The sequence below is a fragment of the Schistocerca piceifrons genome, chromosome 1, assembly GCF_021461385.2.
Source record: "Schistocerca piceifrons isolate TAMUIC-IGC-003096 chromosome 1, iqSchPice1.1, whole genome shotgun sequence".
NCBI classification, from domain to species: Eukaryota; Metazoa; Arthropoda; class Insecta; order Orthoptera; family Acrididae; genus Schistocerca; species Schistocerca piceifrons.
Genome location: NC_060138.1, coordinates 1,214,609,554 through 1,214,625,110, shown reverse-complemented (window position 1 = coordinate 1,214,625,110; position 15,557 = coordinate 1,214,609,554). Strand labels below are relative to the sequence as shown.

Genomic DNA, 15,557 nt, shown 5'->3' with positions numbered 1-15,557 from the left:
GCTAGAAACGTAGGTTTGCCTTTCCTTAATCTTTCTTCTAAGATAAGTCGTAAGGTCAGTATTGCCTCACGTGTTCCAGTGTTTCTACGGAATCCAAACTGATCTTCCCCGAGGTCGGCTTCTCCTAGTTTTTCCATTCGTCTGTAAAGAATTCGTGTTAGTATTTTGCAGCTGTGACTTATTAAGCTGATAGTTCGGTAATTTTCACATCTGTCAACACCTGCTTTCTTTGGGATTGGAATTACTATATTCTTCTTGAAGTCTGAGGGAATTTCGCCTGTCTCATACATCTTGCTCACCAGATGGTAGAGTTTTGTCAGGACTGGCTCTCCCACGGCCGTCAGTAGTTCCAATGGAATATTGTCTACTCCGGGGGCCTTGTTTCGACTCAGGTCTTTCAGTGCTCTGTCAAACTCTTCACGCAGTATCATATCTCCCATTTCATCTTCATCTACATCCTCTTCCATTTCCATAATATTGTCCTCAAGTACATCGCCCTCGTATAGACCCTCTATATACTCCTTCCACCTTTCTGCTTTCCCTTCTTTGCTTAGAACTGGGTTTCCATCTGAGCTCTTGATATTCATACAAGTCGTTCTCTTATCTCCAAAGGTCTCCTTAATTTTTCTGTAGGCGGTATCTATCTTACCCCTAATGAGATAGGCCTCTACATCCTTACATTTGTCCTCTAGCCATCCCTGCTTAGCCATTTTGCACTTCCTGTCGATCTCATTTTTGAGACGTTTGTATTCCTTTTTGCCTGTTTCACTTACTGCATTTTTATATTTTCTCCTTTCATCAATTAAATTCAATATTTCTTCTGTTACCCAAGGATTTCTACTAGCCCTCGTCTTTTTACCTACTTGATCCTCTGCTGCCTTCACTACTTCATCCCTCAAAGCTACCCATTCTTCTTCTACTGTATTTATTTCCCCCATTCCTGTCAATTGCTCCCTTATGCTCTCCCTGAATCTCTGTACAACCTCTGGTTCTTTTAGTTTATCCAGGTCCCATCTCCTTAAATTCCCACCTTTTTGCAGTTTCTTCAGTTTTAATCTACAGGTCATAACCAATAGATTGTGGTCAGAGTCCACATCTGCCCCTGGAAATGTCTTACAATTTAAAACCTGGTTCCTAAATCTCTGTCTTACCATTATATAATCTATCTGATACCTCTTAGTATCTCCTGGGTTCTTCCATGTATACAACCTTCTTTCATGATTCTTAAACCAAGTGTTAGTTATGATTATGTTGTGCTCTGTGCAAAATTCGACCAGGCGGCTTCCTCTTTCATTTCTGTCCCCCAATCCATATTCACCTACTATGTTTCCTTCTCTCCCATTTCCTACACTCGAATTCCAGTCACCCATGACTATTAAATTTTCGTCTCCCTTCACAATCTGAATAATTTCTTTTATTTCATCATACATTTCTTCAATTTCTTCGTCATCTGCAGAGCTAGTTGGCATATAAACTTGTACTACTGTAGTAGGTGTGGGCTTCGTATCTATCTTGGCCACAATAATGCGTTCACTATACTGTTTGTAGTAGCTTACCCGCATTCCTATTTTCCTATTCATTATTAAACCTACTCCTGCATTACCCCTATTTGATTTTGTGTTTATAACCCTGTAGTCACCTGACCAGAAGTCTTGTTCCTCCTGCCACCGAACTTCACTAATTCCCACTATATCTAACTTCAACCTATCCATTTCCCTTTTTAAATTTTCTAACCTACCTGCCCGATTAAGGGATCTGACATTCCACGCTCCGATCCGTAGAACGCCAGTTTTCTTTCTCCTGATAACGACATCCTCTTGAGTAGTCCCCGCCCGGAGATCCGAATGGGGGACTATTTTACCTCCGGAATATTTTACCCAAGAGGACGCCATCATCATGTGATCATACAGTAAAGCTGCATGCCCTCGGGAAAAATTACGGCTGTAGTTTCCCCTTGCTTTCAGCCGTTCGCAGTACCAGCACAGCAAGGCCGTTTTGTTATTGTTACAAGGCCAGATCAGTCAATCATCCAGACTGTTGCCCTTGCAACTACTGAAAAGGCTGCTGCCCCTCTTCAGGAACCACACGTTTGTCTGGCCTCTCAACAGATACCCCTCCGTTGTGGTTGCACCTACGGTACGGCTATCTGTATCGCTGAGGCACGCAAGCCTCCCCACCAACGGCAAGGTCCATGGTTCATGGGGGGGTTTGGCTAATTACTGGTAGATATTTTGTGGTAGGGCTGTTGAGTAAACATCGAATTTTGTAAGGTATGATGGCAGATAGCACAGTAATTAAAAACAAAGAAAATTGTATAAGCATTCCAAAACTCCGAAAAGTTTTTCTATAATTAAAGAGATGAATCGTAAATGTATTGAATTGGTGCATAAGTTTCTAGCATTTTTCCATAAGTTTATTAAACACAGCAGATACACATAACAAAGACTTTTAGTCATAAATAATATAATCTCCTTCCATGTTGCGGAGATGCCGAGTCCAGATAGGCACAACAAAAGACTCACAAAATGCGCTTTCGGCCAACAGGGCCTTTGTCGAAAGTACACACACACACACACACACACACACACACACACACACACACACACAGAGTCTCTGGCAGCTGAAGCCATATTATGAGCAGCAGCACATAAGAGATGCAACTGGGTGGCTGTGAGGAGGAGTATGAGTCAGGGAGGGGCAGTTACAGCAGGGTAGGGGTGGGGGATGGTAAAGTACTGCTAGTGGGAGCATGCATTGAAGAGATGGAGAGAGAGGGTGGGGCAACTAGGTGCAGACAGAGGTCAGGGAGAGTGGGGGAGTAATAGGAAAGGAGAAAAGTAAAAAAAAAACTGGGTGCATTGATGGAATAGAAGGCTGTGTAAAGCTAGAATGGGAACATGGAAGGGGCTAGATGGGTAAGGTCAATGACTAACGAAGGTTGAGTCCAGGAGGGTTATGGGAACATAAGATATAATGCAGGGAGAGTTCCCACCTGTGCAATTCAGAAAAGCCAGTGTTGGTGGGAAGAATCCAGATGGCACAGACTGTGAAGCAGTCATTGAAATGAAGAACATTGTGTTGGGTGATGCGCTCAGCAATGGGGTGGTTCAGTAGTTTGTTGGCCACAGTTTGTCAGTAGCCATACATGCGGACAGACAGCTTGTTGGTTGTCATGCCCATGTAAAATGCAGCACTGTGATTGCTGCAGAGCTTGTAGAACATGTCTGGTTTCACAGGTAGCCCTGCCTTTGATGGGGTAAGTGATGTTTGTGCCTGCACTGGACTAGGTGTTAGTGGGAGGATGTATCAGGTATCTAGGTATATTACAAGGATATGAGCATGTGAGGCAAGGGATTGGGAGCACCGGTTGTTCAGGGATGGACGAGGATATTGTGAAAGTTCGGTTGGTGTCAGAATACCACTGTGCGAGGGTTGTGAAGGTTAGTGGGTAGGACATTCCTCATTTTGGGGTACGACGAGAGGTAGTCAAAACCCTGGTGCAGAATGTAATTCAGTTGCTCCAGTCCTGGTTGGTACCGAGTCACGAGGGCAATGCTTCTCTGTGGCTGGACGGTAGGACTTTGGGAGGTGTTGGGTGACAGGAAAGATAAGGCACGAAAGATCTGTTTTTGTACAAGTTTATAAGGGTAATTACTGTGCGTAAAAGCCTCAGGGAGACCCTTGTTACACTTTGAGAGGCACCACTCATCACTGCAGATATGACGGCCATGGGTGGCTAGGCTGTGGGGATGGGACTTGTTTGTGTAGAATGGAGGGCAGCTATCGAAGTTGAGGTATTGCTGGTGGTTGGTGGGTTTGATAAGGACAGAGGTACTTATGTAGCTATCTTTTAGGAATGTGGATTGGGTGTCCTCACCCTTGATCCAGATTACGAAGGTGTCATCAGTGAACCTGAGCCAGGTGAGGGGTTTGGGATTCTGGGTGTTTAGGAAGGATTCCTGTGGATGGCCCACAATAGGTTGGCATTGGATGACGCCATGCAGGTGTCCATAGCTACACCCCGGATTTGTTTGTAGGTAATGCCTTTACAGGAGAAGTAATAGTGGGTGAGCATGTGGTGACTAGGAAGGAGGTTGTTGGCTTGGTATCTGTCGGGCGTTGGAAAAGATAGTATTCCGCCAATGCACCCACTCGTAATTCTCTACTTTTCCAGTACTCTCCTCTGCCCGCCGTCTAACCTCCCAACTGCACGTAGTCTGGCTTCAGTTGACACACACTGTCGTGCTTGTGTGTGTGTGTGTGTGTGTGTGTGTGTGTGTGTGTGTGTGTGTGTGTGTGCTTTCAACAAAGCTCATTTTGTAACAATCTTTTGTTGTGCTTATCTGCGACTTAGCATCTCAGCTACATTGTGAGTAGCAACTATCCTTTTCATATTATTGTTACATTCCATCCTGGATTTTCCATTGTTTTACAACAGTCTGGCAGTGCTGGAGTAAATTTTTGATCTTGCTATTGTAGAAACCATGTGGTTTTGAGGTGAAGGAACACATCGAGCTATGTTTGAAGAGTATTTTCATCTGGAAAGGGACCTTGGTGGTTGTTTGATAGTGTGTGGAAAAGGTGGACATGTGAGGGTGCAAGATCAGATGAATAATTCAGTTGTGGAATGACTTCCCAACCCAACTTCTGCATAGTGTTTTTTGTCAGTGTAGAAGAATGCGGGTGAGCTTTATCATGGAGGAGAATCACTTTAAGCAGTTTTGATGGTCGTTGTTCTTGTCTTGTATCTGCAAGACTTCTCATTTGATGACAATAAATATTCAGCAGTGATGGTTACACCTCAGGGAAGCAATTCATAGTACATCAATCCATTACTGTTCCACCAGATGCATAACACGCTTCTGTGGATGCGCACAAGTCCAATACAGGATAAGAATGGTCAGAGCTGTTAACGAGCCAATTTATGAAGAGCAAGCAGAGATGCACATATGGCCATCCACTGATGTTTACGATTTTGACTTTGAGCATGCGGTACCTGTACACCCAAATTTTTTTTTACCATCCCCTTGAAATGCCGCTCAATGGTGAAATGAAACTGTTAATAACATTTGCCAGTTTGTGAGTACACAGACATGGGTCATTGTGAATTAACACACACGTATGGTCTTCATCCAGTGCTGAAGGTCCTTGTGAATGCAGTGTGTTACTAATGTGGAGAAAGCCATTTTCTTTCTGCTCCTAGCACCCACAGCTCCACACACTGTCTCCAAATAACAGAATAACATTATGTAAAATCAGATAGCAATGTTGAACTAACAACAAAAAGTGATAATTAATAGACAAACCCATAGCAATTAGAATACCAACATGCAAAACAAAAATGCTATGAACTTATGCGCCAACCTAATGCAGTTACTAATGAAGATATATTCTGTAAGTTATGCCATATGAGGAGTAAAAAGCAATTTAACTTATGAAGAAAGGAAGTGTACAATGAGAGGTTTGTATTTCAGTCAAAATGATTAAAGCTAGATGAAAAATACTGTTAAAAGAACTTGAAAATTCATTTCCGGATTCATTGTTAATGAACATAATTCACCAAAAGTGTAAAAATTCTGTAGTTCTGTTTTGCAGGAAAAGGTACAGACAGGACAAAAAATTGTGTATCAGCTTCCTATCCGCCACGTAGAGGTAGTTCCTAAGATTATCTTTCACCACACAGAAAGAAACAATAAGGAAGGAGTAAGCTACCTATAAACTTATTGCAATGGACAATTTGTAGATAACAAGGCTATAAGAGCAGATCAGTGAGTATGAATGAAAAGTTTGACTAGGGTACATAGATTTAGAGAGATTTTGACCTGGTTTCAACAGAAGCTGGTCCAACAGACCTTGAAACATTAAACTTCGATTTAGTTTATGTTAATGTGATGAAGAATGTGTATCAATGCTACAGCTTCCATTAATTATCAAAAATTGGGCAAGTTAGAATTAAAAGAGCAGGCAAGGAGATTTCTTATCCAAAATATTCTCAACAATCTTTAGAAAGTTTTTGACCTTGAAGTGTGGAAAAAAGGAGGACTACACGTATATGAAATGTGCTGAACTGCTTTTGTTTTGCTGGCAAAATTTTGTTGTTCATATCTAGTGCAGATACATTTAAAGAAATGACAGAAGTTAAGAGGGCAGATTTGAAATTAGATTTGGAAATTAGATGCTTAGACTAAAATAAAGTATTATGAACATTTGGAAAATAAAACTGTACATATTAACAAAGAAGCATAGAATCCAGTGATGAGATTCATGTAATCAGGACAACAGAAAAAAGACTGGATTGAATGGAAAAGAAGTAACAGAAGAGAGAAAAGTTGGCTGATGTGCTTATGGTAAACCAAGTAAATAGTTTTAAAGACTAAGCTCATGATGTGTCAGAAAAAAAAATCAAAACTACTTACATAAATAGTTTTGACTTGTCAGTGAAATGTGGACTTCTAATACATAAGCAGTTCAAAAGCAGAGGGTGCTGAGTGGAGAGAGGTGTACTGGAACGTAGCAGGACAGACAATACACAGTCATATGATCAAAGGACAAACTGTAGAGGAATATGTAATGAAAATGAAGTGGAGATGGGTGGGAGATGCTGTCAGGCAAATGAATGGTAGCTGTATGAAGGAAATTCTCTGCTGGTCTCCAAAAGATGAGGAAACCTAATGAAAACAGATAGGTCACATTGAAAAACATGAAGGAGCAATATGTGTAAGTACATCTGTAGAATTTAATCCATGGATGATTACAGAAATGGCATTTGCCAGCTGGTGATTAAGATTTTGATGTTTCCCTAGTCACTAAGAATGAATGCCAGAATGAGAAAATAGCTGCCACCATGCGTGTACTAACACAAAAATGACTTTATTGGTTGGTGCACCACATGCTAATTTTCTCTTCTTCCTATACACAGTGTCTCCTGTTGATTCCCTTTTCCTTTAAACACTTCCCCTTCTTTTCTTTTTGTTGTTTGCCATACACATCTTGCTGCACATACTCGTTATCAGGACAGGACAGCACAGTTTAGTGTGCACTTTTGCTCTGAAGGATATAGCTCCGTAAGCTGTTTCCTGTTTATGTGCCTTTCAGCTGCGCTGTGCCTCCACTGTATTGTGTGTTATACCCTGAATTATCCAATATTGTAAGGTATGCTTTGCTTGTGTTGATACAAGTTTTTTTGACATGGCTTCATTTGCATTTGTGTTATTACTTTTTTCTGTAATATTTAGATTCCGGTTTTCTGTTTTAGCTGGATTGAGAAAGTGTGCAATTGGAGGAGGAGTTGGATTCACCCTTGCAGCAGCTTATTGCTTGTGGAGTTCTAGGGATAAATTGCAAGATTTTCGCCGTGAATTCAATCCAGCGTAAGAATGTGTTATAGTTTGTTGAATATTTATAGAACACTCAAAGGAAAAGATTTGTTGACAATTTAGATCTTGTTTTTTGTGAACTTGTACATAAAACTTAGTTATGAAGCCGGACAATAAAGCACTGTGTAAAGTAGAGGCTACAAATCAAATTTGGTTTTGTGGCATCTAGTAAACTCTCAGAAAACAGAAGATATGATATGCTGTATTTGTTTTTAGGGATTACTTGAAGGTTATGATGCACTGTTATGCTGTATTGTGAGTTTAAGATTTTTAGCTCTTTGTGAAATCTGTGATTTTAAAACCAGTGTAATAGCTGCTGTGTGTGCTTGTTGATAAGTCGCATGTGTGTAATGGCTCATTAAGTTGTAGTTCTAGTTTATATTCTTTTATGGGCTCCCAGAGATTTCTTCTGCCATTTTTGCTATATAAATATAAAATTTTGCTGTTCTGGAGGTGTCAGTAAACATCTTTCCTTTCCAGATATAATCTAAGTTATGTAAAAATACAATTGTTATAACTATCATTTTTAGTTCATACTTACTTTTCGTATTTTGATGTGTCTGAGGCACAATTCTGAAAATACACGGTGGGATTTAAGTAGGTAACAAGAACAACTTCAGTCTGCTCAGGAAACGCTGAAAACGCGTGTGATGGAACTTGTATTCAATCTAAAAACCAGCAGTAGGTACTATAAATTGCTGTAACATGGGGTTAAAAGTGTTTAATATTACATGGATGGAAAGTCATTGCAGTCAGGTATATAGACTGTCAACAATTCATATATACTAATTACTAAGCTGTCACTTGGTACCTTGAACTTTTATTGAGAACCTATTGTGTGCCTAAGAATGTAATGTAATAAGATGGGGAAACTGCAGAAAACAAAGAAAGTAAATGAAATTAACTGATGGCTATTAATTTTGGGGAGCAGATAGAAGATTGAGAAAACGGTGCTTGGAAAAAATTATCTAGAACATGAACAAATTCTGGTGAAGTAAGAAGTTACTTTTCCAGTATACTTCTATCTATCTTACAGTGTTTACCCTCATCCATCTTTTTTCCCCCGTCTTATTTGTCCTATCTGTTCTTAACATTCATTTCTCATTGTGTGAAATAAAAATGTTGCCATACTGCATAACATAAATCACATTTTACACAATTTTTTTATTCCTGTTTCATCATGCTAGTGTGTTACAGAAGAGTTGTTGTGTGAGTGAAGTGAAAACATAGGACAAGAGTTGCAGAAGTTGTATGATGAATTGTTGATCAACAGTGTAACTTTGAGAAATTAAATCCACCGAGTTGATGTATGTGATGAGGGTGGGGTTATTGAGCAAGGGAACCAGTAAAACTAACAAAATTAGTATGTTCAAGAGCAGCTCTGCTGCATATTAAGAGATGGATTGCCAGTATTACATGGAAATGTGGTGGTGGTGGTGGTGGTGGTGGTGGTGGTCTGATCTAAGGGATGAAGTACTCAGGCGAGCCACCCAAGTTAATGCAACACAGCAGGTGTATGTTCAGACAGACTACATGATATTGCAGGAAGTGTAGACATTTTGCATATTCAGAAATTTGCACTTCAGGTTTGTAAACAGATAACTGACCTCCTGATATAGAAGACAGTGTTAATTGCATTAATAGGCAACTGTGGAAAGAGGTTTTTTTTCTGATAATGAGTTGACAAGAAAACATGGCAATTAATGTTAAAAGTTGCTGTTAAAGAAAGTATTCTCCTCATGTGGCAGTGCTGATACGAAGGCTAAGCCCATTCGTACATGGTCATTTAACATAAATATGAAACCAGACTGACTGTAAAGCAGATGATGTCCAGAATTGGTGGTGGTGGTGGTGGTGGTAGCAATAAAGCTGTTATTACGTTAGCAATTTAATCTTTACTCGCTGCAAAGATTCAGTGTGTTTAATAAGTGGAGTTATGAGGAAATGCCTACTCACAAGTAATGCCCATACTTTGGTTAGTCATAAGTTAAAATTGTACTTTGCTCTGTGGATAGTGATCACCTTTTCAGCCCTCTTTTTCTGCCCACATGGGTCACTTCCTCAACCTTGCACCACTGTGATGATCCTTGCTCCAGTACTCTTGGGATTTTGCTGCATTTCTTGTGGGACTTACACTTGTGGAGAAAGAATTCTGTTGGGTGATTGGCTTAACGGCGGTCTGGGGAAAATTATATATGGTGAATAGTGAAATTGTGTAAGGGGATGGGGTATCCTAATGGAAACCTTGTTACCTACTACCATATATTATCATTAAGAGAATTTTATGCAGAGTGCATTCGTTTCACAAATTCATTGGAAGGCATTTTTACGGTAGGCTAAATTTGGAGGGTAAAAATTGTAGAGGGAGAACAAGAGATGAATACACTAAACAAATTCAGAAGGATGTAGGTTGTAGGTACTGGAGCTGCATCAAACCAGTCTCTGGACTGAAGACGACAACAACAACAACAACAAATTTTGAAAGTCTGCTCTTTGAGATGGCAGCACAGGTGGAGAGACTGAGTATATTTCCCTAAATGCATAAAAGCTAAGAGTGACACATACTTTAATTATGCTTGCACTTTATAGTGACTCCCCCACCCCTCTCACCTATGACTTTCCAGATCCACTCTTGGTGGGGGGAGGGGGGCGGGGGCAAAATTCGTTTCCCACTGTCCTTACCATTTACATATCTAAACACACTCCCCCTCTATTTGCCTGCCCCCCCCCCCCCCCCCCCCCCCCCCCCGCCCCCGGTAGAACACTTAAGACCACTGGCAGCAACAACAGTGCTTAAGCACGGAAGGTATGGGAAGTCAAATACTTATCAACTAGTTACAGAGGCTTCACAAAACCACGCAACATAGTATAGTAAGTCCACACATCATGTCATACAATAGCTCGTGTCACACCAATGATGAAAAAAAAACACGTAACGCCAAAGAAGACAACAAATGATATCATAAACTCTCCTGTCAGTATTTGAAATTTCTGCATATTTAAGTCCTGTCCTTGGGTTTCATCTAATTAACAGTTATGCATACCAAAAGTATTTTAAAAAATCCATCCTTTCAATAACCATTTATTTTTGTTTTGGGATAATTGGAAGTTGAACAAAACATCACAAAATTAATTCACCACATTCATTGGTTCTGGACTAAGTCTTCCTCAGCACCTTGATATGGCCTGCCTGGCATGCACAAGTATTTGGTTGCCTGCTCTGTGTTATTGTCACCGTGGTAGTTGTTTGTCCGTCACTGAACTCTAGTCTCATGTGCCTTCCAGAGCTCTAAGAAAATGGAATACAACCAGCAAAGACAAACACTGACATTAGTATCTGATACACACATCTATCCCTAATACTGGTGAATAGAAACCCTTTTGTAAACAACACTACTGATGCTATGTACACATTTTATATTACTCATTAAACACTTAATGAGTTGGATCCCCCTTAACAAGACAGGTAGAGTTTATACACCTTCAAAGTGATAACAAAGCCTGCTAGTAAAACCGTCTATAACTACAAAATTCCCTCCAAAATTACCCATATAGTACTTCAGTCTTTCCCAATTTGGAAAAGATAACAAAATAAAATGTGTGACTGCTAACGATTATTACGACGTTAGTCACAAAATACCTTAAAATTTATTTGAAGACATCATTGACTCAGTTAGGCAAATACTACCCATATTTATTCTACTAGAAGTCATACAAAAACAAAAAATTCATTTCATCAGTTAGTAGGAAATCCTTTCTGCTACGGTAAACCAATCCTCACTGAAATTTTACGACTTGGATTCTTATAAAAACTCGAATCTCCAGTAACGTGCTAACTGATAAAACACCATAGCCTAACTCTTAAGTTTGTTCAACAATGTCTACTGAAATTGTCATCTCTTTTAGGTGATAAAACACCACCACCTAGTTCCAATAACTGTTATCAAATTAAGTAACTGAAATACTCTATAAAATCTCATTTGACTCCCACATCAATACACTTTTACCCAGTATGTTTAAGTTTATTTATCTTATTAGTACATTTATATTACTGTATAGAGTGTGCACATGGAAAGATTACCTCTAACAATATGTGTCAGATACTTACCTCCTGTATATGCGGCTTCAGATCTACGATGTTCTCAAAACTAATTACTTCTTAGGCCTCGGTTACACCAGCAAATATACATTTTCATTAGGTTTCTGAAATACTTCAAATGGCTCATGGTACAAATGCCTAAGTTCTTATATTTCTAAGTCTCTTTTCTTTGACTGGTCCTTGGTATTAACAAAGCTAAATCACTGATCTCAAATACAATAGGTTTCAACCCACTATTGCTTTGTCTATTTTCTTTCTCTTGTCTTTTTCCTCATTCGATCCTTCTGTCTTCTACTTCCATTAAACAGTTAGCTCGTGAATGACGAAACTTTCTCTTCCTTTATGAAATTACTGGATTTCAATCCCATCTTTAGCTCATGTCGAGTTAACCCAATGGCCTCATGTCATGCATTATCTAAAATTGCCTCAAATGCAGGTACATAGTTGGCCCATGAAGTATGTTTCTTATGACAGGTCCTGCACAACATATTTGGCTATCATGTAACTGTAACTCTCTCTCTCTCTCTCTCTCTCTCTCTCTCTCTCTCTCTCTCTCTCTCTCATGTTCTCTTGTGGGAAATAAGCTGAAATTTTAATGAACATTACACCATTTCTCTCTCTACGCATTGCTTGAACCACTTAGACACAAACTGGAACTGGAGTCCATTGTTAGTCAGCAAGAATCTTGTTTACCCAATTGGGGTATATATCTCTTTTCCAATTTATCAACAAGAGTTGTAGCATTTATGCCCTTGATTGCATAGAATTTGACAAACTTCAAAAATATTTCTAGCACCACAAAAATTTTAACTACACCTTCTCCTTGACACTGGCAAAGGGTCAAACGAATCATCTGCTATTGATTCTTTTGGTCCAATAGTCACTACATTTAATCTCAAACCTTGAATTGGCATTATAGTTGCCCTCATAGTCTGACACGTAGTGGGCGGAGCTAGCCTCTTTCTAAACCTCCTCCATAAGTTGCTAAATATGACGCTTTCTTGAAGGTTGGCAATACACTTATGTGGCCCAAAACATCCATAACTTTAATCAACTGACCTAGTGCATGACTTCACATGATCTTCCAGAAATCAGAGTTTCCATCATTCCACTTTATCATTCTTCTTCCAAAAAAGAATATCCGAGTGCTATTTATAACCATCAGAGTTAAAATATGGCTTGACCAACCACACATTTTCATCTGCATCTTGCTCACATATAATACTCTGACACACCTCCCTAATTGTTGTCTTGTCTTTCACCTTCTCATATAATAGTATTTTCATCTTACTCTTGTCCTGCGTTGCCTCCTGATCACCTCCACTCAACATCGATGTCCACTATGATGTTCCCATCACCTCTTATACAGGGTGGTTCATTTTAATCCATAATGGGGAATAACTCAAGATGGGGGTCAGATAGAGCAAAATGTTTCAGATAAAAGTTGTACGTACCAAAGATGGTCAAGCATTGCTACTAATGGCCTTGACCTTCAACATGAATCTCAAGGTGATTTGGAGGTTAGTAATTTTTTTAAAAATGGGAACACTGATGTTTGGTTTAAGACTTGAAGAGAGCAGCAAATTTTATGTTAAAAAAAGGATATATTATTCAAAGTCGTTACTAATTCAGTGACGAGCAGATAAGAACATATGTCTTTAGTTCTACTAGGCATTAACGTAGAACAGAGGGGTGTAGCGAAATACAATGCTAGATACAAAATGGAAACGGTGTCCCGAGGAATGAGAGGCGAGGGGGCTCATTTGACAACTTGTAAATCAGTGATCTAGATTTTATGTACGTTAGTTATCTCGCAAATGCCACAATATCGGTTATACACTGTTTTGTATTTATTTTCGCCAATAAACACTTCAATTAGAGTTCAAACCTTTGTTTGCTCTTTCCAAATCAGACATAAAAAATAGTGGTCGATGATTTCACAGTTTAGTTGAGCAATATGAGGACATGGCATTGTCTTACTGGAGAATCACACCTCTCCTCTGAGATCCACACCTCTCCTCTGAGATCCACGAAGTCTTGCTCTCTCATGGCTGGTTTCACCTCGTTTAAAAGCAAATCAGAGTATTATTGGCTGTTCATTGTACGCTGCCTATCACAAAAAAACTGGACCTTCAACATCCCAAAACACCATCAACATGACTTCTTCCTGATGCTTGGGTTTTGAATTTTTTCTTGAAAGGTGAGTTGGTGTGCTTCCACTCACTGCTTTGTCTTTTTGATTCTAGCTCATAATATTGAACCCAAGTTTCATCACTAGTTAAAATTTTGTTTAGGAAGTACTCACCTTCTCTTTCATTACGTTCCTTTAGCTCTGTGTACACTCTCAACTTTGTTTCATTGTGTAGGCACGTCAACTCCTTTGGGACCCATCTTGCACGTTTTGCGGTACTTCAGCTTGTTACAGATAATGTTATGAACTATACCAGTATTAACTTAAACTTTATCAACTATTATTTCTACAGTCACATGGCAGTTGGCACGAATAATGTCATCAGTTAGGCTTTCGAGTGAAGGAGTTGAAACTGCAACTGGTCAGCCAGAATGGTGTTAGTCACCATTTTTGAACTGCTCTACCCACTTGTAAAAATTTGCCTGATTCATACAACCTTCACCATAAACTTTAGACATCCTATAGTATATAATCACTGGTTTCTTGCCTTCAGCAAATAACAGAACGTTGTTCAACTAATGTGGACATTTCAAGCAGAGTAACCATCTTGGAATGTGTTTTGGAGGCTACAAACAAAACAACGTTGATACATCAGCTGATCAGGGCTCATTCCAGTGATGCTAACTGAAAGCCATAGAAGTACCAAACTTGCCCAGCTAACAGTTTTTTTCCACAGATCAATTTGTCTTTCTAATTATTGAACGACCCTCGTACAATGCACTTCTCATCTTGAGCATAAAAACAAAATACCAGCTGCACAAACAGTAATCCTAGCCAACAAAGTCCTTCATAACACTTCATCCATTCCTTGGAGAGAAAGGAGAGAAAAAAAAGATAAGAAAAAAACATACCTCCACATTTAACCCTAAGGGGACCACCCATTTTTTTTTCTTTGTGAAGGAAGGCAGTGTAATATCTTGACTCCTCTGCAAGTTTTATATTCCATTATCCACTACCGAGCACACTGGACTCTCATTCGGGAGGACGACGGTTCAATCCTCCATCCGGTCATTCTGATTTAGGTTTTGGGTGATTGTCCTAAATCGCTTCTGGCAAATGCCGGAATGGTTCCTTTGAAAGGGCACAGCCAACTGCCTTCCCCATCCTTCCATATTCCGATGGGACCGATGAAGTTGCTGTTTGGTCCCTTTTCGCAAATCGACCAACCAACCAGTATCCACTAGTAATGTCTACTTGGTTCCTTGAACCTTTTGCAACAATTTTCTCCATATTGCCTGACCTACCATTCTGCTGTACTACAGTTTCATTCAAACATGCTTTAATGACTATTTGAACAGTTCTGTTTTTCTTCCTTACAATAATCCAACAGACCTAACAGTGAGGCATGCATCAGAAGTTTTCCCATATTTTTATCTTGGCACAGTTGGAAATACAGAAACATTGCAACCATTCAGCATGGCTCCTTGTCAGTAACAGTTGTCTGTCTCTTTGAGCAGTTACGTTTTTTTCCACAATAAGCCAGTTACATTGGCCTAAATACAATGAAGCTGAGATGGAATGCGATATAAATGATGAGTTGACATCTGATTGCTGTGAAATTGTAAGTGATAAATTCTGCATCCACTAATGAACTGAGTGTGTCTTCAGCAGAAGTTCATGAATGGACCTACATTGACAGATACTTAGTTGTCAAAAAGGAGCTACTGAGAATGTAATATTACGAAGTATTTTCAAACCACAGCAGGCACAAAAGAAGAAACGCTTAATGCTCACATCTTGTGGACTGAAGTTTCAGTAGCCTTAAATATTTTTGTGCAATTTGTTGAATGAAGCCAACAATACAACACTTCTGAAGTTACGAATTGGCACGTCACACAAAATAATTTTTGGCAAAAAAGTTCAATGCATGAAATAAGTTAGCATTTCTGCG

The 15,557-nt window shown here is 39.5% G+C and overlaps 1 protein-coding gene across 1 annotated transcript in view; it reads left to right on the top strand.

The window, feature by feature from the left end:
• Positions 1-15,557, top strand: part of LOC124781803 (mitochondrial import inner membrane translocase subunit Tim23-like) — a 57,808-nt gene that overhangs the window by 17,200 nt on the left and 25,051 nt on the right. Inside the window, exon 4 of the mRNA XM_047253890.1 lies at positions 7,256-7,370. Within this exon, the coding sequence (XP_047109846.1) occupies positions 7,256-7,370 (115 nt within the window). The remainder of the gene's footprint in view (positions 1-7,255; positions 7,371-15,557) is intronic.